The sequence below is a fragment of the Meleagris gallopavo genome, chromosome 6 (assembly GCF_905368555.1).
Source record: "Meleagris gallopavo chromosome 6, MGAL_WU_HG_1.1, whole genome shotgun sequence".
Classification (NCBI taxonomy): domain Eukaryota; kingdom Metazoa; phylum Chordata; class Aves; order Galliformes; family Phasianidae; genus Meleagris; species Meleagris gallopavo.
The window spans coordinates 1,422,927-1,447,846 of NC_139409.1; the positions used below are offsets into that span (position 1 = coordinate 1,422,927).

General features: G+C 40.2%; 1 protein-coding gene across 6 annotated transcripts in view; it reads left to right on the forward strand.

The window, feature by feature from the left end:
• ADCYAP1R1 (ADCYAP receptor type I) overlaps positions 1 to 24,920 on the forward strand; it is a 136,588-nt gene that overhangs the window by 52,252 nt on the left and 59,416 nt on the right. For all 6 annotated transcript variants that reach the window (XM_010712229.2, XM_085226835.1, XM_010712230.2 and 3 more), the window contains exon 3: positions 2,816 to 2,921. In XM_010712229.2, coding sequence (XP_010710531.1) covers positions 2,816 to 2,921 — 106 coding nt within the window. The remainder of the gene's footprint in view (positions 1 to 2,815; positions 2,922 to 24,920) is intronic.

A 24,920-nucleotide genomic window follows, 5' to 3' on the forward strand; every position in this document is an offset into this window, starting at 1 on the left:
TTAACAAGCCTTTCTGTGAAGAAGTTTTTCCTCGTATCCAACCTAAACCTCCCCTGGTGCAACTTGAGGCCATTTCCCCTCGTCCTGTCACCTGTCAGCAGTGAGCAGAGACCAGCCCCCTCTGCTGCAATCACCTTTCAGGTATTTGAAGAGAACATAAGGTCTCCCCTCAGCCTCCTCTTCCTCAGACCGAACAGCCCCAGATCCTTCAGTCTCTCCTCATAGGCCATATTCTCCAAGCCCTTCCCCAGCCTTGTTGCCCTTCTTTGGACCTGCTCCAGCACCTCCGTGTCCTTTCTGTACTGAGGTGCCCAAAACTGGACACAGCACTCGAGGGGAGGCCTCACCAGTGCCGAGTACAGGGCAGGATGACTTTCCTGGTCCTGCTCACCACTCCATTCCTGATCCAAGCCAGGATGCCATTGGCCTTCTTGGCCACCTGGGCACACTGCTGGCTCGTATTCAGCCCACTGTCCATCAGTACACCAAGGTCCCTTCTGACTTAAGAAGATGCAAAAAATTGAAGGGTAAATCACACTCTTCTGTCCTTTGATTATAGAATGAATTAAATCTTCTTAAAGGACCCATAGGCCAGAAGTTGGGCATGGTGGATTTCTAATGTTTTGTATCCTTTGGTGGACTTTGAATCCATCCATCCATTGATATGTTGTGAACTCCAGTGAACATTCAGCATCGATGATGCAAAGCTTCAGAGAATTCTGCAGCTTAACAATAAGCGTATGAAGACATTTCTTACTGTTTCTTTGTATTCTGCCTCTGCAGATTTGGCAATTAGAAAATTAAAGCTTTTATAATCTGTACATGCCGAAGTGTATAGGAAATGTGAAGTTCTTATATTGACACAGCTCTCAGACACTCCTTTCAGACATAGACAGCTGTGTGACTGAGGAAATTTCCCTATCTTTGGTGAGGTTCAGGGGATGATGTAGTAAAAACTGTTATGTTCTTGAGAGATAGTAGAAGTCTGTGACAGGATATATTTTCCAGGCCCTTGGGAGCCCTTAAAACAGAAAGTGTTTTGTTTTGAAGAAAAACAACTCTAATATGGTCGTGCTTGGTGTGTCCCATGGGACAGAGGGCTTAAATTTATTACTAGGACCTTGGAGATGGAACTGTGTAGCAATAGCAGTTCCTTTCAGTGGTGAGGAAGGCTTGCCATTACAGGTTCATTATGACATCCTCTCTTTGAGGTAGGGTTGGTAACTGTTACAATGCCAAAAGTCTGCAAGTGGGTCCCTGCCTCTTTGCATACAGAAGAGAGCAACCAAGTATAACCATACTTGGGTTATGTATGCTGTGGGATGTGTTGTATGCATGTATTAGAATCATAGAATCATAGAATGGCCTGGGTTGGAAGGGACCTCAAGAATCATGAAGCTCCAACCCCCCACCAATGCAGGGCCACCAACCTCCACATCTCACAGCAGCCCAGGCTGCCCAGGGCCCCATCCAACCTGGCCTTCAACACCTCCATCCACAGCCTCTCTGGGCAGCTGTTCCAGCACCTCCCCACTCTCATAGCAAAGAACTTCCCCTCCAGTATCCAACCTAAATCTTCCCTCCTTCAAGTTAAAACCTCTTCCTCTTGTCCTGCCATTATCTACCCTTGTAAAGTGTGTGCTGGTTATTTGATGCATTAGTGACCCAAACCATTCCCTCCATTCCATCTATTGGGTCGTGAGGGAAGTAAAGGCAATCTGTGTGGATGGGATTCCAAAAATAAACTGAAACAGATTGGATTCAGGTGTTGTTTTCCCTACTTGCTTGTTTCTGTTTATCACTTGGCAGGTACATACCACTCCCTAAGTAATCCTCCATTATCTAGAGTGAAGAAAATGGGATAGGAAATACAGAACAACCAAGTAGCTTGCAGTGAGCTGAGTTGACCTACCTCATCTTCAACTAGCACGTGGATTTTCATGAGACTTTCCACTGAGTTTGATTGGAACTTTAGCAGTACCCCTGTGAAATGGTCTAATGAAACCTGAGATTGTGTTTCCCTTGAATTGATATCCCCTAGCCACTTTCTGCAGCAGGAATGAAATCTTTTATTGATTTCTGAGAACGGGTCCCATTTTCTGTTTGTTGCTGCTTTGGGATTGCCTGCATTCTGTTGGCCACAATGTTCCTCTTGTACGTTCATTTATCTTTTTTTTTTTTCTCTCCTTTTTTTCTTTTTTCTTTTTATTGTAGTGGGCTGCTTTAAGCCTTAAAGATAGAAAAGAAGTTTTGGATCAAGTCATTTCAGTTGCACTGGCATTGCATTTTGCTCTTGGCAAGCAAGCTGCCTTGTATTCATTGGAAAGAAAGGAAGAAGGAAGCATTAAAGAATGGACGGGGTGAAAGACTGGGAGCAAGAACTTTAATTTAGTTTAGGGTCCTGAGTGAGGTTAATGGATTGTGTGAGACTCATAAGAGAGTGGCAGAAGATCAAACAGAGCCTCAAATGATTTCTGATTCCTCTTTACTTTATTTCTTTATTTAGAGGTAAACTCGCTTCTGCTTTGTATGAGGAAGAAATGCAATAAAGCAAAGCAAACACATTGCAGATTGCACTTTGATAGAGAGCAGCGTTAAAAACAGTCTTATGAACACTCTTAAGCTTTCTGTCTAGAACAAACAAATAAACATCAAGAAGTCTGTTGCAGTTTCCTCTCATCTATTAAAGATGTTTTTATTACTTTCTTCTTTCTGGAAGGGAACATCAAAACTTCCCAATGTCTCTTCATATGCTCTCCAGCTAGTTTACATTTATTACTGCTCTTTTACCACGTTTTTTTTTCTCCCATTTCAGGTTACAGCAACACATTCTAACTGCATAATTAAAAAGGAGCAAGAAACCTGTCTGGAGAAAATACGGAGGGCAGCTGCCTTGAACCCTCTTAATGACTCTTCTCCAGGTGAGTTTCAGCTTGGGATGTGCCATATGCATTGATGTGAGGGTTTCCAGACCTTTCCTGTTATGCCTGCAGGGTTTTCCAGCAATGTCATTGCAAACATCTTACTGGAAAAAGTGCCGTCGCTGCAGTTAGTGAAGCTTAAAGAGACATTGTAAGGACAGAAAAAAAATCAATCAATGGGGACACACTATGCTGATAAGTGGTTATTATCAGAGGTCAGGGATTTGCTTCCATACATTAGGTGGTGCAGTGACATATACTGACCCAATGAATCAAAACCATAACGACAACAGCAACAAGAATCAATGTGCCTTGGAAGGAAATGTCCTGATAGGATGTTGGGGCTGCTGGGGATGAAGCTGTAAGTGCTTCTGGGGCATGGTGTCAACAATGGCAATTGCTCATTCCCCCTCATCACCTCAGTAATAATTTTTGCCTCTCTGTCACACGATCTGAAGACCTTTATCACAGGGATTAATGTTGTGGTGACTGTAATCTTGATAAGGATTGCTAAGAAACTGAGGCAGCGAGTAAAGAAATTAGTGTTTTAATATCCTGTCTCGTTTCCCACTGACTGCAGCAGGAGCTGCTGATGGCCAGCACCAATGAGAGAAGGGCAAAGAATGACAAAGCAGCTAATTGGAAATCAGGGCTTATTTTCTGAGTCGTGTCCAAACCGCTTCTGCTGTGACTTGAATGGGTAAAACTGCTGAGAACTGCATATAAAACATGCTGTGAGTGTGTCAGAAAAGAGGGGAGATCTCCCTCCTCTTTACATGCCTGCATATTTTAGCCCAGGAGCAAGAGGGGATATGATGCAGATAACAGAATCATAGAATCATAGAATTGCTCAGGTTGGAGAAGACCTTCAAGATCATCAAGTCCAACCACAACTTAACCATACTACCCTAACTAACAACCCTCAGGGTCAGAACAGACCATTTCATCACGTAGCTTGTTCTTTATAACTCACATCCAGAATAACCCTCTGCTTTTTGGTAACCCAGGTACTATTCAAATCAAACTCTGTGTCCTACCTATCTCAAATTCAAAGTGCACAGCTCAGAAATAGAGGAGGTCAAGTGCCATTGGGAAGCCTTTTGCATCTTAGTGTGATGAAAACGTATCACCCACACGGGCAGGGGATGATTACATCCTTTCAAGCACTACCTTAGCAAAAGAGGTAATGCTCTTTATTTTGTTCCCCATCTATTTTTTGGCTTCATCAACTTTTCCCAGGTTTACTATGCTTTTATCTTCTGGGGAATGTATCAAGTGAAGAGGGGCTCTTTGCTCATTGCTTCACATTTTCTCTTTTCTACTGAATAATACATGAAGGTAAACAGGTGATGCCTTTGCAGTGGGAAGGGAACTGTTGCACGCACAAGGGCAATGAATTTGAGTTTCATAAATTTGCCCACACTTTTTTTTGTTGTTCATTCCCTATACTGTATACAGTAGAACTCATTCCCAAGGCAATGTATACAGGACTTTAGGAAAAGAAACCACATTTCATCTGAGATGTTTACTTTCCAGTGAAAAATTCTGGCTTTTTTTCTTGCTTGAAAGCCATTTCTTTCAAGGGATCCTCTTTGCTGCCATTTCTCCATACCTTTATTACTTCTTGTGGAAGTGTTTTACATGTATTTCATCTTCAGTGCTGGTACTGTAACATCCTACTCTATCACTTTTAAGCCCTCACCTTCTAGACTTGCTTTTCAAGTCTGATCCTTATTTTAAGCCATATCCTGCCACTCATTTCCAACAAGGTGTTATTTCCATTACTGAAGGATGGGACATCAACAGATCTGTTTTCTCAAAAACTTTGACATACTGCTTACTCTGTTTAGAAGAACACCTTGCTGGGAGTGCTAGCAAGTGATGTACCAATATGACATACTCCCCCCACAAAGAATATTTGGAAAGCACCCAATTACTTCCAAAGCATTTTTGCTCTCTGTCTTAGTGGAATGGAGTGTTACTCACCATAGCTGAATCTGTCTTGTAAGTCACCAAGCATTGCTTGGACAAATATGATGAAGGGGTAGTATCCTTTTCTTAATTGTTTGTAACAATAAGACATTAATGATGGCAGGTACTGTGGTTTATCCTCCAAATGAGCTGAACTATACTACCTTGCTCTGAAAGCAATGTGGCTCTTCTCTTACATGTGATAAAAAGTCAAATAACTGCATGTAAAACACAAACCCAAACTGTGTAATCTATATCTACTATTGTAATCTACAATATCTAGAACAATTACGTCACAGAGTGCTGTTTAGTGGGCTGGGATTGGGTTGTTGGTTGGACTAGATGGCCTCAGAGGTCTTTTTCAACATGGATGATTCTATGATTCTCTGATTCTACAAATCTTACTACATGGGGTAAAAATTAATGATACTAATAGTAGATTCTGTTGTCCATTTCTCTGCAGCAGTGTTTCGTGTAGCAAAAAGTACTGCATGAAAGGCAATGCACTACCAAGTTAGAAGTGGAAGAACACTTTATAAGTTCCTATATTTTGCAATAACTCAACCCTCCTGCCTTTGCTTTGCCCCTTGCTGTGTTCAGCATCTGTGAATGCAGACATAAACTAAATGGTTCCCCACAGCTCATCTGGATGAGGTCCAACAGAACACAGTTTTCAAGCTGCAACTGTAACCATGGGTCTTGAAAAGCAAGGCTGGTGCTCTGTTAGAGAGAACAGCCAGCCCTAAAGTATCTCGGCTCTGATGTTTTTACCTTTTTCTCCCACTCTGCTTCTCATGCCCAGCTGTTATGCTCATTACTGTTTTATCTTTCACAGTACTGTTTTCCCTCTCTCTGCTGCTGGGCTCTGTCTGCAATGCTTCAGAAACTGATTGCCTTGGGATTTTCTGTTGTTTCTTTTTTCCTTTTTCTTTTTTTTTCCTGTTATTTTATGTTGACTGTTTCCTCTTAAATGCTTTAAATTCTTCAGATGCCTTTATATGAAAAGAAATAAGGAGCATGACCCTATGTGTACAAACCTGTCCAGGCATCACCTACAAAGTATGCTTGAAAAACAGAATTTGAAGAAAATGAGATCTCAGCAGGACCCAGAAACTGACTCCTTTGTTCTAGAGAGGGAATTAAAGTGATAAGGACAGATAATGAAAGCCAAAAGCTGAAAAGAAGGGAGGAAGAGGAATGATTCCTCAGCTTCTCCAGCAGGAGGGACCAGACTTTTTCTAATATCAGTATTTTCAGTCTCCCTTTGTTCCAGTTTTTGTCTCAGTTTTATTGTGGAGCTGCGCAAGTTTCTGCTGGACCCTCTTGTAGTTGTCAACAGTCCTCAATGGACTTTCTGCCATACAGAAACTGATTAAGAATCATAGAATCATGGAATGGCCTGGGTTGCAAAGGAGCACAATACTCATCCAGTTCCAATCCCCTGCTGTGTGCAGGTTACCAGCTATCAGCCCAGGCTGCCCAGAGCCACATCCAGCCTGGCCTTGAATGCCTGCAGGGATGGGGCATCCACAACCTCCTTGGGCAACCTGTTCCAGTGCATCACCACCCTCTTGGGTGAAGAGGTTATTCATGATGAGGGTAGTGAAGTGCTGGCATGGGTTACCAGGGAAGCTATGGATGCCCCATCCCTGGATCAAGGCCATGTTGGATGGCTCTTGGGGCAACCTGGTCTAGTGGGAGATGTCCCTGCCCATGACAGGGGAGTTGGACTAGATATCTTTGTAGGCCTCTTCTAACCCCTGAAATTACTTATAAATCTATGGGATTCAGCTAATTCACAGTGGTGATGCACTGGAACAGGTTGCCCAAGGAGACTGTGGATGTCCCATACCTGCAGGCATTCAAGGCCAGGCTGGATGTGGCTCTGGGCAGCCTGGGCTGCTGGTTGGTGACCTGCACACAGCAGGGGGTTGGAACTAGATGAGCATTGTGCTCCTTCTCAACCCAGGCCATTCTGTGATTCTATGATTCTGTGGTTTATAGAGCCTGAAATGTATTATCCTGGAATGAGCCAAGGTGTGATACAGCACAACATTTTGAACAAAAAGAAACAGAAGTGATGAGGTCTCATTGGTGATTAAGAGGTTCATGACTCACTGCCAAATTAATGTTGATGTTGTACTCCTAGCTAGGTAGTCTCATTCTCCCTTGACCTTCCTCTGAAATAATTTGAAGGACAGTTGCACTGCCAGGCAAGTCAAGTAATGCAGATGGAATAAGTACATGTAGAGATACAGTGTCTACAGTTGCTAAGAGGAATCTTATCAGCAAGTACCCCTGTGATACAAATCAACATAAGAGAAACTGATAAAGGCACCAAGGGATAGAAGGTGGTAATTAGGAGATAATGGTGGTAATTTAGGGAGAGAGGAAACCACAATGGACTTTGAAAAGTGTTCACATCTTCATATGACCATCATGGATCAGTTTTAGATTTTTATTCCCCTCCATGGCTCATCAGCCTCCTGGTTTTTTTGGGCCTTTTAGTTACCTCCTCTTGTTTCCCTTGGCACCCCTGGGAAGTTGTTGTTCCATTACGTGCCTGTGCATGTGTGCATGCATCTCTCTTGTTGATGCAGCTGTGCACAAAGACTAGATTTGTTCTTCTCACACCCAGCTTTTAAAGCTATTGAATTGCCACTGCAGGGAGGGTATGGTTCAGAATTTGTCTCTACCCCTAAATGTTTTCTACTTGTCTCCTGTTGTAACCAAGATACTGACACTGATAGCTTTGATCTGCTTGAATGGGCCTGTCTTAGGTCAAAGATGCTTTTCTGTGCTAATGGATCTATCCATGTGACAATGCGTAGAGTCTCTTCTACTATGCTCAAGTAGAAAAAAGGAGGAGTTTCAAGGTATAATATAGAGACCATGCAATACTGGGATAGAATCCATGTCCATTTCAGATATCTATCCTGCATAGAGGAATGAGACACCTGTGTAACCATCACTATCTAAGCTGTGATCAAGCCTTATTCTTTCTTAGGCAAATAGAAGAGAAACAGATTCACTGATCTTTGTTTTCCAACCATTGTCTCCTTCTTTGGCTCCTTACTGAATGCTTTATCTGTCAGCAGGCTTCAGAGAAATCTGATCATTAGACGCAATGAATGGATTCATGTCACCTAAGTATAGCTGTCTGAAGTAGAAACCAGTTAATGCTAGTTATTTAGAGTCTGCTCATAGTCAGTAGATGAAGACAGGTGCTTTGAAGTCGCACTTAAAAGTACTAACAAGACTTAAACTTGCCTTATTTTAGACACCCATCTTATCTTGTGAAGACTGTGTGTAGAAGTGCCAATTTCTCTCCACTGCCTATTAAACCAGTAATTACAGGACATCTGAAGTTAGGTGGTATGAATCATACTGATTGTAATGTAGTAGTGTTGGAATTAACAGAATCTTTGCTGTCTGGGCATGAGGAAATCTGCAGGCTCTTTAAAGAGCCTTGTTCTCAAATGGAGCAGCAGCAGCTATAGGGAATAGTATAGAATCACAGGATCACAGAATGGCTTGGGTTGGAAGGGACCTCAAGGATCATGAAGCTCCAACCCCCCACCAATGCAGGGCCACCAACCTCCACATTTCACAGCAGCCCAGGCTGCCCAGGGCCCCATCCAACCTGGCCTTGAACACCTCCAGGGATGGACGGGGATCCACAGCCTCTCTGGGCAGCTGTTCCAGCACCTCCCCACTCTCACAGCAAACAACTTCCCCCTGACATCCAACCTCAATCTTCCTTCTTTCAAAACAAGTGTATGCTTGCCATTCTGAAGACACTATTAATTACAAAATGTGTGTGAGCTACTATCCCCATCCCATAAAATCCTTACAGTAACAATTCCTACTGTCTTCTTTCAAGCTGTCCCTTTTGTAATCCTCAGAACTGCCAGGAAGTCCTTCTATAATAACAGAGGAACACAGAGTCAGTAAGGTTGGAAATGACCTCTGAGGTCATCTCATCCCATCCTCCTACCTACAAAAGTAGAAGGTAGAATGGATTTTGTGTGGGCAATTTGGTAAGATACTAACTCTGATATGATTGATTTCTGGGAGCCGGGCTAAGTAGAAGTATTTATCTGCAAACAGTTTGTTCATGAATAAAATGTAGGTTCCGGTGAGGTGTTTGAAGAATTTCTGGTGAAAAATAATGGAAAATAAATGTTTCAGAACATTTGTTTCAGAAATGTAGGAAATATAGCTAACAAATTTTAAAAGACTTAAAAAAAAAAAAGGAACACTAAAGTTAAAAGTAGAAAGCTAAAAATAAAAGCTCCTGTCTGCCCTCTCAATGCTTTATGTTTCTTATTAACCAAAAAGAAAGGAAAAACTACCACATAGATGAATGTGTTTTTTTAATTTATTTCCAACTTTCTTTCTGTAATTATCGAAGCAAAATATCATTTATTTGTGCAGCTCTGCTTGTGAGTTCCATGTTTCTATGGTGACAGTTCATTAAACCACACTGCATCTCTTTCTCTTTTGTCCAAAGTTCGGTGGTGCCATGAAGTCTGATCTTACCTTCCACTACTCAGCACACACAGTGTGCCATGGGGAGCTGATCAAAAGTAAATAGGGGGAGCTTCTTTAGGGCATTCTTATCAATAAGTGATGGTTTACCCCATATACTTCTTTAATTTTTTAAAAATATGGTAATTCTTGGATTAAAATTACAGAAGATCCATTGGCAGCGTTGTTTTTTTTTTCTCCTGTGGGATGGGTAGATTGGAGGATTGCTCATATTCACATCTCTCCAGGTTGTGATTGTAGGCATTATGTATAAAATTGCAGCCCTGGCAGACCAAGTCACTGCAGTTAAAAAAAGAGCAATGAATATCAGTAAATCATATGCAGTGAAACATTGTCTTTCCTGTGCTACTCTGTCTGTTGGTACCTTCCATTTTATGGACATCTGGAAGCTGTGACTTGCAATTACTTAACCTTTTAATGTCTAATCTAGTGCTGTAGCAATGCAAGGGAGAATTAATCTGAATTATAACTGAATGAACATCCATGATTTTTAGTGTGATTTTCATCAGATCTTGGCAGCTCCTTTTAAGCTGTGCATCACTAAGAGGGAGTTTGATTCTTGCTCGAATCAATGGCACGATTGACTTGTTTCTAGGATCTGTGTTTCTAGAGGTGGCACACAGGTTCTGCTGGTGGACATTCAGTTTCTCTGCACTGACAGTGACTGCATTTCAGAGGAATCTTGAGTGAACCCTGGATTTTGCTTCTTTATTTCACTGTGGTTTTCAGTAAGTTCCTGAAGGAAGTACAGAATTACTTTGGAGATTCTTAGGACTTGATTCGGGTGCACATAAACCCCCAGTGCCTTTTAAGCCCTTCAGACTCTTGGGAGCATCAAGATATATTCGTGTCTCCTGAAGCATCTCAAATGGTATTAAAACCTGTCCTTGTGGCAATGCATTGAGGTCTTTCAGTTGGAATACCTGATGTAAGTCCCTGAAAACTTCACGTCTGGCCTAAATAATTAATTCAGGCTCCCTCAAAAGTCAGTAATGAAGAGCAGAAAACTTCTGAGTGCTGACCATTCCCCATAGACACCTTCCTTTTATCCCTGGAATTGCTTTGGTTAAATGGTTAAATATCTGAACTTCAAGGATGATAATGGAAACTGAAGCAGTTGGGAAAGGGTTTAACGTATAAAGGCAGATATCCAGTGTCGGATAAGGTGCCTTGGGGTACCTGAGAAACCCACACAGGGCTGGAAGCTGTGGCATAGACCTACAGGAGTGACAGTACTACAACAGAAGCAGGAGATAATGAGGTTCAGGTGGCCCTCATTTCCTTCAGTGTGCCTGCCAAAGGCCACCTCATTTCACATACATTAATCTACGTTTAGATTTCGTAGTCTGTGAGCTTAAAGAGCTGTTGTTCTCAATGCAGTTCAATGGAAATAGATACACATTTCCAGAGAGCCAGTCATGTTTCTTAAGAAAATCCTCTAAAAGAGTAAGGGTAGGATTTTGTGGATTCGTTTGTTTCTTTGTTTTGTTTACTGAAGGGTGTTAATCAAGCTATTAAAAACAAAACAAAACAAAACAAATGCCTGCTTATGTGTTTGCATCGACTGTAGAGACATAGAAAAAAATAGATTACTAAAGCATCATTATAAACACTGATTAATGAGGACACAATTAGTTGTTTTTAACAGAGAAGCTACCAGAATATTGTAGACTTGTCTGCAGAGTTTGGCCTTATCAGCAGAGTTAACCAGAAACAAGAAGGTGCAACAATAATTTCTGACCTCTTCTTGAGCTTATGGAAGCCTGGAAGGATGTAAAAGGTGCTGCTTCATATGCTGGCAGATAATAAAGACAAAACACACATATTGGTTATTTCTGTAATTCCTTAGATTTGAGCTTCTGTTGCTAATGAATTAACAAAGTACGGTCAAGAGATATAATAGGATCTATCAATACAGATTGGAATTAGTCTTAGCTGTGTTGAGGATGCGTTTCTTCACTCTGGTACGACGAAGGATCTTTAATACATCTGCAGATTCCCTTCTCACCCTGAAATAATCCCACACGTGTCCTGTTGATGGTAACGATGGACCCTTGTTCCTTTTTCTGGCTTGGTGTTGGGAAGGGAATAGAGGCCCTGGAGCAGAATCCCAATGGAGTGCTGTTTTTTCACTGGCTGACAGGGCTATGGATTTGTAGAAAACCCAGTGCTTCTCAAGGAGAACCATATGGAATGGTGCTCCGACTTGTGACCTGCTTCAAGAGAGCTTGACCGGGCTCCTCCTTTTTTCTTACATGTGAATATTATGGTCTGCCAGTCATCTATTTGAATGAGATGGCAATGATGGTCAACAACTACCCTGCAGCGTCCTTCCATTTCCACCTGGGTTGAAAAGGCCTAGCAGTGGCACAGCCCAGGTAATGAACCGATTGTCTGGGACACAGTGGGAGTTGTGTGAACATGCCGTAAAGGTGCCATTGTTTGAACTTCCTTTCTTATTTTTTTTGTAGCTTGCTATGAAGATGAGAACAATATCAGGGCAGATTTCTGTGCCATAGGAATTTTTATCATGGCTGTTATCCCAAAGCTGCCTTCAGAGTCAATGGACAAAAGTTGGCTTTTTGAGGGAATGAGTCATCAGACCTATTTCAGATGTCTACTTTCAGATGATTGTTCTCTGGGATTACCTCTTTCTGACTACTACTAGAAAAAAAAATTGGCGGCCATTCAAATGTAGATGTTGGCAATCGGTCAGATGGGTCTCACTGTGGAGAGCACATTGGGCAGTCTTTATGATCAGCACTAAGTTCAGTGGCTTTTAGTAGAGAACTTCAACGGGAAGATTTTTGGTAAGTTCTTAAGAACAACTTTTTCACATTCTGAATATTTAGAATCAGTCCTTTTGGGATCTCTGTGTATCTCTTGTAGGATCATTCAGGAAGCTGCAATCATGGGCTGGAGGAAAGATTTAGACTGTTCTTTACTATGAAATGATTTTGTGTTTTTTTTTTTTTTCACTTAGCACTTCATCAAACACTGAATATTCTAACATAGGTGGCCAATGACTAAATTCACCCAACTGTGCAATTTCATTTCTTTCAGCTCATTCTGAGATATATCTGCTTCCTCTTAATATAACTCCCTTACAAACTTAAGCCAAGAACTTCATTATGTAAAACTGCCTACTCAATAATATATGTAATTGAATAAGTGTAATAATTTGGACTGCTGACAGGTTTTGCATATTGATTTTTCCTCAGCAAAATAAGACTGAAGGGCAGTGAGTTAAATCATCCTCAGACAAATAAGCAAGTTACAGCAGTATAACGAGTTATTAAGTACTCCATCTGCTAAGCAGTAAGAAAATATCTGCATGTACTCCTAACCATGGCAAAAATAACATAATTCAGTTTTACTTGCAGAGGTAAAAATAAAAAAATAAAAGTAAAAATACCTTAAATAAGAATTTGTGAGCCCTTGCTCTGTACCTACGCCTTATTTCTTCTGTTTGTATTTCTTCTTCATTGTAGACTTAAGCTGTGCCCTTTCTTTTGTTGAGAATTACAATGGGCCATATCTCAATTTCCTATATAGGATGTTGAAGAGAGATAAAATGTGGAGACAGTCCTCAAGCAACTGCTTAACTTCACGTTCTTTTTCATCAGTGAAGGAGCGAAGCAGCAGGAACTGCATGTCCTATATCCATTATATATCTTTTAGCTTCTGAGCTAGGGAGGGAAAAGAGGGTGGGAAAAAGGAGATCCTTGGCTTTGCCCATGGGCAGCCAGCCAGTACTGCTGACTCTGAATGTGTGTGATAATTTTTGCTCCTGCCAAAAGGGAGGAAAAGAGAATGTGCATTTCCTTCCCCAAATTCCACTTGCAAAATAGAAGGAATAAGAAAGGAAAAACGGAAATATCTCGATTTTACGTTGTTTTCCATCCATCCTTTTGTGAGACAAATGAAGAACTCTTCTCACATATTTCATTTTTGGGGTCATGTAGCATAATGTGTGCTTCATCCTAGAGAGAAGAATTCTGTATGTTGTACTAGAAAAAACACGGACTTGGTCTGTGTTGTTTTTATGCTTTTCAGCTTGAGATACTACTGTCTAATATGAGTTCTACCATAAAAATTCAGTGATGCAGCACTTCCACAACAAACTCTAGAGGCTAAACTCAGCTTGTATTTTCTGGCTGAAAACCAACATGTAGGTTCCTCAATAAGAGTGGGAGATGAATAAAAAAATTGATGTGAAGAGACTTAACAGCAAAAGTTTTATCACCATTAAGCAGATATTCACTGGCAGTGCTGGGCTAGCATTGGGATAACGCTCCAATAATGTGCCCTCAATTGTTTGTGAACAGATTATATTTTCATGCATATTACATATTCATTAAATTCCCCAAATCATTATTCTGTCCACCCCCAATGATTGCCCAATAGATAGACTCTGATTTGGTGGTCTTTGATGTCATCTAGCATTCTTCTAGCACTGTGATGGTTTGTTGTTGGTGGTCACCTCCAATACAACAGTCTCTATCTTTAACCCACTGATTCACATTCCACAGTTGGCTCATCTCCATGTGAGATGCTATGCAAAGACTCCTTTTGTCCCAAAGATTGCTGTGGAAAACAAAGGGAAATGTCTTGATGCTGTATGTCACGTTTTAGAGGAATTCCTCCTGCTGTGTGGATCCTGGCTTCTTTTGATGTTGATAAGTGATAAGGACTCCACAAAACTGCTGCACAGTTTTTCCATTGCTGTTTCTTTTGCCTTGTTAAAGCAGAACAGTCTTACAACCTGCCTCCCCATCTACAATGCTACATCACAGTTATCATCCACAACATCTAAAGGTTTCTGTGGTGTTGCAAGCAAGCGTTAATCATATTATACAACAGTTCAGTGGCTATGCTTACAAGGTATATTATCACAATATTTTGTGTAATTACTTCTTCAAATGAGGGGAAGAGGGACATTCTACAGCCCTATCTCTATCTTTGATGTGTATTTTAATTAAATCTGTTAATTTGAGACATTTCAGAAGTAGGATAATATTCATTCTCTCCTACTGATGTGTGATTTTTTTTTTCCATTTCAGATTTATGAGAATATCAAAAGTTAAGGTCCAATTCTAATTACTGCTTGTTTTTCTTTAGTTTTTGAGGATATACCTTACTCTTGCAAGATAGTAGGAAAGGATTAGAGTTTAGTAAAGTTATCATCCAGATTTCACCCAGACTTCACCGTGACCTCAGTTAAAATAAGTATTCTCTTCTTCTCATCTCTGAATTTTGTCCTCAGATGTCATGACAACTTGTGATCTTGACAGCTTGATGAATACAGAGTGCCTTATACACAGATTTATAGACTAATCAAAGCAATTACCCATCTCTTAGTCCATATTGCAAATGTATTTTGGTAGGTCCTGAGGAACAGCACTTACTCTTATCCAGTTATAACTCTGCTGCTCTCAGTCTACAACCTCATCTCTCACTAACTTTGGTAGGCATTTTCAGTGTGTACTTCAGTAAACAGAACAATATTTGGCTCTGTGTTTAGGGGAAAACAACCTCTTTGGGGAATGATTGGATCACCTAATTTGTTGGTTAAATTAACTGGCTAGTCTCCCACAATTCCTTATATAATTGATAGATAGTGAGACTTGCATAGGAACCTGCTCTGCTCTCCCTGCCTATAGCAGGGGGTTGGAAATACGTGATCTTAAAGGTCCTTTCCAACCCAAACCATTCTGTGATTCTACAATTCTATGATCCAAAGCTGTGTTTCTCATGCACCCTTTCCCCTGCCTTTCTGATTACACAAAGAATGGTTTCAAACTTTCTAAGTGCCACTCCTCAGCAGCTTGTACTTTTGGTAACCAAGCCACACGTTTCAGACTCACACAGTTACTAGAACTGATTGATCTGCTTCCTTTACAGAACAGCAAATCAAAGGTAGCCCAGTGAAACAAAGGAAACAGAGATCATAAACAAAACGAAAGACGGGGTTAGAATAATTCTTGATTTATGGTTGAGGGAGAAGCTGCAGGTACCACGAGTATGTGATTACCAGGGCAAGAGTGTGTGTGAATGCCAGGGGGGAAGAAAAATTACTAGAAATAAAAGGCAATTAACAGTGAAATGCGTTAGAAGAGAAAACCCATTATTAGAGTGTGCAACAAGAGAATGCCCAAGTGATGTGACAAGAGCAAAGCCAACCTGAAATAATGACCACAAACGATTAATTAAAATGCACTGAAGGACTGATGCATACATTTTGAGGACATGCCTCATCCTTGTTCCCAGGACACAGAAATATTGAATCTGCTCCAAGTGTTTGGTCATGCAGCCAAATGACGAATATGATTCTGTCCCTTCTCTGCTAACCTGCAAACTGCTTAAGACAGAACCCATTGTTATAATTGAATAAGCTGGAATAAAATTAAGTACAGTGCTGCCAGTGCGTGGAATTGATTACATAATCATCCTCATACAGGATGTACCAGAATCATTTACTTGTTTCACATTATTATTCAAGCATCGAGAACTGATAAAGAAAAGTTAAAATGGTAAAATCATGATAGCTGATTGCTCCAGTATGTATGAATAAGATGTCCTGCTTGGTTTATAAATGGGACAAATGCTTGTATGCTTTCTAATGTTTCTTTTACATGTGACTTAGACACTGAGAACAAATATATCTGTGTAAGTACACGGTTGTACTCCAGACCTATATCTATCAATACTTTCTCCATATTTGGATGTTGAAATGATGTTTCTATCCCATAAGTGGCCAGGTAGTAATGGCAGCTTCAGCAGTCCTTAATAACTGCGTCCCATTTCTTCCTCTGTCCTCCTGATGTTTAGGCAGAGATGGATCCACAATACTTGTTCACAAAGGATCTGACCAAACTCTTAACAAAGGCAGGGGAACAGCCTGATCTCCAGTACAGACTTTGCATTAACACCACTTGGACCTGTCTGTGTTGACCTTCTGGGCATTCTCACCTAACATATTTTATTTATTTAAGACGTTGGAAATATTTTTGCCTTCTTCCTGGTGATGTTTATGGGTTTTGTTTTTATGTGCTTTACTATATGCTGTCAGGAAAGTGGTATTCTGTAACTTACATAATACAGAGTTATGTGTAGAGTGTAAACATTTACTTTTCCAGGATTGAACGCTTCCATGGCCTCTGGTGACTGGGGATAATGCTGGGCTAGCTGTAATGGCACTGGACATTTCTTCCCATTCTCTTAATGCTGAAAACCTTTCCAAAACCAAGAAACCAAACAACAACATCAACAAAACATCTATTGCTTATTACCAAGCTACAGGGGGAAAAACCATGATATTTTTCTGTGCTTCATCAACACCTTCATTCTTGTTCATCGTGCGCTCTGCCTCCATTTCCATCTATTGATACCCCTCACATTGCATTTTTCACTGCAGATTGTAAACTGCCCAAATGAAGCCACCTGCCTTTACTTACCTGAGACAGGGGAGGTTTAGGTTGGATATGAGGAGGAAGTTTTTCAGCCAGAGGGTGGTGAGGCACTGGAACAGGTTGCCCAAGGAGGCTGTGGATGCCCCATCCCTGCAGGCATTCAAGGCCAGGCTGGATGTGGCTCTGGGAAGCCTGGGCTGCTGGTTGGTGACTCTGCATATAGCTGGGGGTTGGAACTGGATGAGCACTGTGCTCCTTTGCAACTCAGACCATTCTATGATTCTGACTGTAAAACATTATGTAGCTGGGAACTTACTGAACAATAAATTCCTTTAGTCTCATATAGCGGCCAAAATTTCTGGTGTGTATGCCAGTCCTTCCAATGCTGGATTGGATTTATGCTTCAGTGATGTTTTCAGTGCTCTCTGAATACTCTATGGACAGAGTCAGAGGAGTTCATCACGAAACAGGAAACACGCTATGTGTTAACATGCCTCTTAACGAGCTTTTTAAAATGCATTTCTTTTCTTTGTTTCCTCCAGTAGACCATCAGGTCCCATGGGCTCTAATAAGGAGTTTGACTCACCACTGCCGCAGTTTCCAGGAGAGATTATAGAATTTGCACACCGAAAGAAATTAAGTTATTTAATTCAGTCATTTCTCATTCTCAGAAGACTTGAAGGAGTAAACAAGTAATAAATGCCTCTCGAGTGCATCCACGTTGGCGTCACTGTGGTTACATCAAAAATGGATTTGCCCCAAGATCTGTTATATTTTATCTCCTACGATAAAAGTGCTTTATCCTTTTAGATAACTCTATAAAGTATAGAAAAGAATATGGGGAGGACAGAGTATGAATATGAAGTGGCAGCTTTCTTCTGAACACTGTTACAACTCTTGCTTGGAGGGTGTTTTGCTTCACTCTTACCATTTCTTCTGTTTGTTTTGCTTTGTTTTGTTTTCCAGCTCTTAAAAGCTTCTTAGCCACAAAGCTACTATGAGACCTAAGTAATTGCTATCTATAAATGCCTTTGAGAGAAGCTAATATAAAACAGAATGCAAAATAAGTTCTGGAATTGCCAGTCATTTAGCCATAGAGCTTGGATGCTATTTTCAGTAGTTCAATGCCGGTTTTGTTTGGTTTATTTATGCTTTTAGAAATAAGTCCAAATTCTTATCTAATTGATTAGAGAGCTGTTCACCTCAGGTTCAGTCCGAGTAAGTTGCACTGAAAATCTTGCTTAGCTCTGCTGGGATCTTTTTAAGTTCAAAACACAACCCCATAATAAGAGACTGTTAGAAGGACTGTGTCCCATTTTAGTCCCAGTTCAGTACTGTTACGAGTTATGCTAAAAATTAACAAATGAAGAAAATTTGTTTGTTCCTTTCTGCCTCCATTTGTGACAGAGAAGACTCGAAGTGCTGAATTTATTTCTGGGAAGCCTTCATGCCCAAAAGATGTGTTACCAAATCCTCTTCTCGTCTTCTTCCATACAGCCAAATCCTCTCTCTGTTTACAAAGGAACACAAACTCCAAAGCACCAAAAAGACACGCCGATAACATTTTCACTTTATCTGTATCCATGGCAACTAATAAATCCCACTGATCTTTTTGGATGTCTTCTTCACAGGCCCACAAGTCTCACAGTGAGCCCAATATAAACTATCCATGGGTGGCAGAAGTGGCAATGGACTTTTTAACCACACAACTTGGGAAGATTCCTTCATGTATCAATGATTGAAAGCCAGGATTCACTGTAAGGCCCATGAATACTGGTGAAAAATTAACATACATGTAGCTTTTGCATAGAAAGTTTAGAGACATGTATGTCTATCCAGTTGCTCCACTACCATGGAAAAAATATAACCTTATTTTTTATCTGAAACAGTTCAGAAAGGTTGGATACCACTTGTACTGCTCCATCCTGTCCTTACTTAGTTGCTATTGATAGGCAGGCTGTGTGTGTGAAGGATGGGATCTGTCAGGAGAAGGTAATGGTTAGTGGAAATACACATCTTTTTGGGTCTCACTCCACTATTTTCTTCTCAACTAATTCTATAGCCATTAGTTTTCCTGCACAGTTTCTTTCCTGCATAGTTCCTTTCCAGAAGTGACTTGATCCAAGTGACTTAAGGATGAAGATTAATAGCACTGTGATGTACATAAAGCTTTCTAGGCACTGCGGTGTGGGCTGTCTTTTCCCTTCTCTCACAGCTTAGAGAATTAATGGAAAACAGAGTTGATAAAGGCAAGTGCCTTATCTGCGCTTCTCCTAAGGAAGGAGGGAAGTGAGTCAGACGTGGTGGTGGGGCAGGATGATGATAACCATCCTGGCTGCCACCAGCAGTGAAAGGAATGAGGGATACCAGCTGTTCCTCCAGCAGTAACCCATGATCTCCCACCACCCATGTCCTGAGTGATGCTAGATTATCCGCAGCTGGCAAGCTTGGCATTGGGTCAGCTTTTGGCAGCTCAAAAGAGTTGTTCTGTCCTCCAGCAACACCAGAATAAAATCTCCCAGTTTTCTGAGTAATTTCACAATGTTTTTTTGGCATCTAGAGTTGCAAAATGGTGACTTTCTCACAGAAACCGACCCTTTTTAAAGAAAGTTTTCTTTAAAAAAAGAAAAAAAAGAACCCTCTCGATTTCCCAGATAATTGGCTTTTTACTCTTCTGCATAATTAGATGAAGAAATGTTCCAAAGGTTTTGCCAAACGGAAGTTTCCCTTTAAAACTCTTCAAAGCTCACCTAAGGCCAATTGGTTGGCAGCACTTAAAGGATTTTGGAGATTTTCTTGGATGAGGTTTTCTTGGCTGTTAACAATGCAAGAAAAGCAATAAGCGTGAGCTCAGAATAAATATTCTGTGATTGTAAAGAATTAAACAGCTTTAGAGGAAGAAAAAAAAAAGCTTTAGATATTTCTAATTATAGATGGTTGCTCCTGCCATTTAGAAGCTGATCTTTTCTATATATAAAATATTTAAGGAAAAACAACAGTAATTTGGTATTAGCCTTTCCTGCTGAGGTGCGAGATGGAGGCAATACGTGGACAAGGGCTTTCACTGTCACGAGGAAAACAGTTCTATGGTGGACAGATGAGAAGATGTCAATTTTCTTTTCTCCTTTGAGACAGATTGCAGTGATTAGTGTATGTGTTTGTGTTTAATTGTTTTCCTAAGAATAACGTTCTGGTTGGTAATTTGTGTGGCTCCTAAATTAGGATACGCTGAGGAGGTGTATTGAAGTTCTTGAAAGTGTATTGATGTTCTTTGCATCGTCCTGAATGATGCACAACATCCGAACCAGGTGAAATCCTCCCTGTTGAACTCTTAACAAAAAAGACTAGCTTCTGATTGTAAAGTACATGATTTAAGTTTGGCATTTAATCTTCTGAGATCTAAAGCCAGCTATCTCCAGCTCATCTTTTTTTCCGCTGCTATGCTGTAAAACTCATCGTTGTCATACAGTATTTCGAGTTGGAAGGGATCCATAAGAATCATCAAGTCCAATTCCTGGCTCTACACAGAACCACCCAAAAATCAGACTATGTGTCCAGGAGCATTGTCCAGCGTTGTTATAATCAAAGAAAACCCATTCTTTCTGTTACTTTCAATTTTAGTTTTTAACCCAATCTGGGATTACCTTGGTAGGTGAGAAGTGAACTGTTCCAGATCATTTTATTTTTAATAGCTGTTTGAAAATAGTGCTGTATGCAGGAATTTTTGGATCTCTGAAAGATAATGTCATATTGTAGAAAATACCACCATAATTTATACAGTTATCAGCATATACATGATAGACTTTAAATAGTCGCAACTTCGTTGCATAACTTGATAGCCTAACGCCAGGTCAGTAATTATCTAGAGAAAGGCAATGGAAAATGTTAATGTGGGCAAACTGTTGGTAAGGTTTCTTGTTCTTCATATCCAGCCCTCATTGAATCGCTTGAACTATACGTGTGGAATTCCTCTGGACTTTAAAAAGAGGCTGTTGGATCTGAGTTCTGATTGTGCTGCCTGTCTTGAAAGACAGCAGAGACGCCATTGCTTCAACAGGAGGTCCTACAAGGTGTCTCTGCTTTGAAATGCCAACCACCTTCAAAGATCCTGGCCTTTGCTTTTATTTATTTTGTTACTTACCTGGATTTATGTAAGAACAGAAAGACCGTGTCTGGTTTTCCTTCTCTCTGAGGGTCTTTATATGTAGTTTTGCCCTTTAAAAGTTACTGCACATCACATAATTCAGTTTAATATTCCGTCTTGTAGCATTGTGTTTCCTTTGATATCACTCTCCTGAAGACGATATGACCTTGAAGGTGATATTTTAAACTAATAAATGAAAAGAACTGAAACTAAACCTGAACATTGTAAGCCAAATGGGTTGACTTCTACCTCAAGCTTTCGTTTTTGTACATGAAAAGTACACAACTATCAGAATTATGTATTTGCATTTTTTCTTAATATCTCAAGGAAACAAATGTTATGCAAATGTGTCATCTATTCCTTTTTTCCTATGTACTGACCCATAAGCTATGATTTTATGATTCTGTGAAATGCTTTTGCCCATTGTTCTGTCATCCTTTTTTCACCCTTTCTTCACCCAAATTCAGCCAACAGTTTAAGTTGGTTGAATCATTGCAACGTTTGATGGAGGTGTAGTAGTCTCAAAGCTGAAGATTTGTGAACCTTCATTGAAGGAAGATGACTAGAATCATTTCAGTGCTAAGCATAATCTTAAAATTACAACTGAAATTTGAGTGTGAAAATTACAACTTAGGTCGGTAGGTTTGTGAGGCAACCCCATCGGAGTCAACAATATTATATTTAAGCTTAGCTGTCCTGAGCTTCACATGAAATTATTAAAAAATTCTTATGGCTTTCCTTTGCTGAAATTGGGATTCAAGGGGCAGCTATTTAGGATTAGAATTTTTAGCCTCATTCTACTGAATGAATGAATGAATACTTACAGAGTAGTTCACCACCATTGCCCAGATAAAATGGGATTATTCCTAATGGAAAGTTTTGCTACTGAGGGGCTACAGAGGAAACATCATTTAGGTGAGTACACTTAAATTGGGAAGTCTAAGCTGCCTGAAGTTAAACTGATCCTGACTAATTCCACAATCAAATCAACCACTCTGCATTTCCTCTGGAGCCAAGTGAGGCTCCAAAAGATGAGCTGTGCCATTGGAGAGAAGGTGACTAGCTGAATAACGTGAAAAACACTCTTCTTCCCATGCTATGAGGAGGGTCTAAATAGCTTTCCAAGATCAGATGCCAAGCTTTACATCAGCTGAGTTAGCTGAGATGAATCCTACAAAGTCCAGCAAGCAGATTTCTGTCTGCAGGCTCCAGTACAGACCTGGGAAGGTAAAGCAGAATTTGTACTCCCTGCAAGGCATCCTGTATTAAGACCATTTTTACTGATTATTTTTATGCTCTGGCCTACGTGAAAACTTATTCTTTAAAACTATGTGTTGGCATTATTTATTCCAAACATGCTAGGAGCCAGGAGAATTAGTCCACGTGGTGCTGCTCCTTGCTTCTGCAGTGTCTGAGCCACCTCTATCAAAGCTAGCTTCGGTATCCCTCCATCACATGGCAATGGAGACATACCATTGGAGCCAGAGGAGAACCCTACTGTGCAGTTTCACACTCAAATCACACTTTTCTGTGGGCAGGTTTCACCCAGCAGGAGTTCCTGGCTGTGTTGTGGTTTACAAATGTAAGGGGATTGTCCATGCTGTCATTTATTATATTTTATATATATATCTGTGTGTGTGTGTGTATATTCTTTACTCTTCTCAATGGTTGCTTTCAAATATTTTTACCAGAAAGGATCAAGCAACTTTCTTACTGACAATGAATTCTTTCCAGTCTTTGTAACTTAATGGGCAAATTACTTGAATTTTTTTTTTTCCTATTTCCTTCTCTTTCAATGCCAGCACATCAGTGTTTTCTAGCAGAACAAAATAATGTCTTTTAAAATTGGAATATTTTACTTATGCTTGGTATTGCCACAATAGCGGACTACTGTTCAGTCTTCTATGAAGTATTTATTCATTGTCTTCTCTTTCTTCTCTGCAGTATGAGGATTTATGCTCATTTCTCTAGATGTTTCCATTGTTTCTCTAGCAGTTTCTATTGTTATGCCAGTATTTGGAAAACAACTGATGTTAAAGTAGTAATAAAGAATAAGAAAGCTTCCACTAATTCTAGCACAGCCATTTGATTCAAGTGAGCAAGGCTAGCAGGTGGTTCTCAGAAGATCTCATTAGCCTCTTTGATTGTCTCTAACACCTCTTGTAAGCAAATGTCTCATTACCATGGATATTTACATATGCTTTACTTTCATACAGGTTGCCATACATCAGTGAACTATAAACCTATTACCAAATGTCTTCAGATTTAAATGGTAAATACTATTCCTGCTGTGTGGGCAAACGGTAGCTATCAAAGACAGTAAAATCTAACAGTGCTCAATTCAATCTTGATTTCCATATTTAGTATCACTGAACTTTTTGAATGGTAAAAATCATGAGATCTTTGAGCCTTTCAGAGATATCCAGTAGAGTCATAGTATGCATACAATGAAATACTCATCTGGCAGTGGAATCAGTCTGGAATACAAGTGGAAGAAAGATGGGGAGAGGAAAATTTGAAAGTTTTTCTTTTCCAGTTCCTGTGGTGATTAAATACTGAAATTTTATATACTCAGCAGTTTATTTTATGTTGCCTCATAATCATAGAATGGCTTAAGTTCTATGGGACCTTAAGATCATCAAGCCCTGCATCCGACCCCTGCAGTGGGCTGCCTGCCTTTACAGCTCAGGCTGCCCAGAGCCCAGCCATGGCCTTGGGCACCTCTAGGGATGGGGCACCCACAGCTCTCTGGGCAGTGCCAGGGCATCACTGCCCTCTGAGTAAAGAATTTCTTGCTAACTTCTAACCTAAATCTCCCCTCTTTTAGTTAAAGTCCTGATCTGATGCTACAGCCTTTCATCTGAAAGAAGGGTTACCATCATTATATCATACATCATTATAGCATTGTAGTTTGACACTGATGTAATTCTTCAAGCCCTGAACTCATAGCTTCCCTATCCATCACACGTGGTAGTACCTGGCTTGTATTTTGTGAGGACTTGATTTTCTGCCACTGAAGCTGATGGAAATAAATACACAAAGGCCAGTTCTCTGCATACATTCTCATCCGATAGCAATCCCCTTCTACTGACAAAATTGATAAAGCTCACACTGTTTTTTAGCAGCTGAACACCCAACCTTCATTGTATTGTACTTCTCCCAGTCTGAAAATATGACACTTTGAAATACTATCTGCTTATTTTCTCAGGCATGCAGTCAAAGAGAAAATATATCAACAGAACCCCACACATTTCTAAGTGAGGAACTTGCACCTTTTAACAGTTGGTAAGGTTAGATGCTCGATCCCAACATCAAATGCAAAGAATGAGAGATGGTTAAGATAGATGATCTTAGAGGTCTTTTCCAACCTTAATGATTCTGTGATCTAGTCTATCTTTTGTATTCTGTTGAGGCAGAAGATGATCCCCATTTGAGATTTCTTTAATGAGAAAATTTTTTGGACATTAGTAGGAAACACAGGGAAATTTCTGAGCTTTTCTGTACACTAGATAAGTTTTCTAGGTTTATAAACTAGTAAGATGATGATTTCAGCTTTACACAGCTGCAGACTGGGTTGTGCATAGAAAGCTCCTTCTTGAAAACCTGTCCTAATTTGTCACATTTCTGATGTTTAATACCCTTATTTTTCCTGTGTCCCAAGAGAAAAAAACTCCCATCCCTAATATTATCACTTCCTATTTCTGCATGCTTCTGATGCAAAAATTCATCCAGTTCCATATAATGACTGGAAACTGGAAATAAACATTTTCAGGTTAGAAATAATAGGCACGGTCCTGTAACAGGAGGTTGGTTGTGTATCACTCAGATCTTTAATTAAAGGCTGGTGACAGTAAGCCTAATATTCAGATGATTGTGGAGGGTCTGATTCTGTGTTATGCAAGAAATCCTTTAGCTATTTTG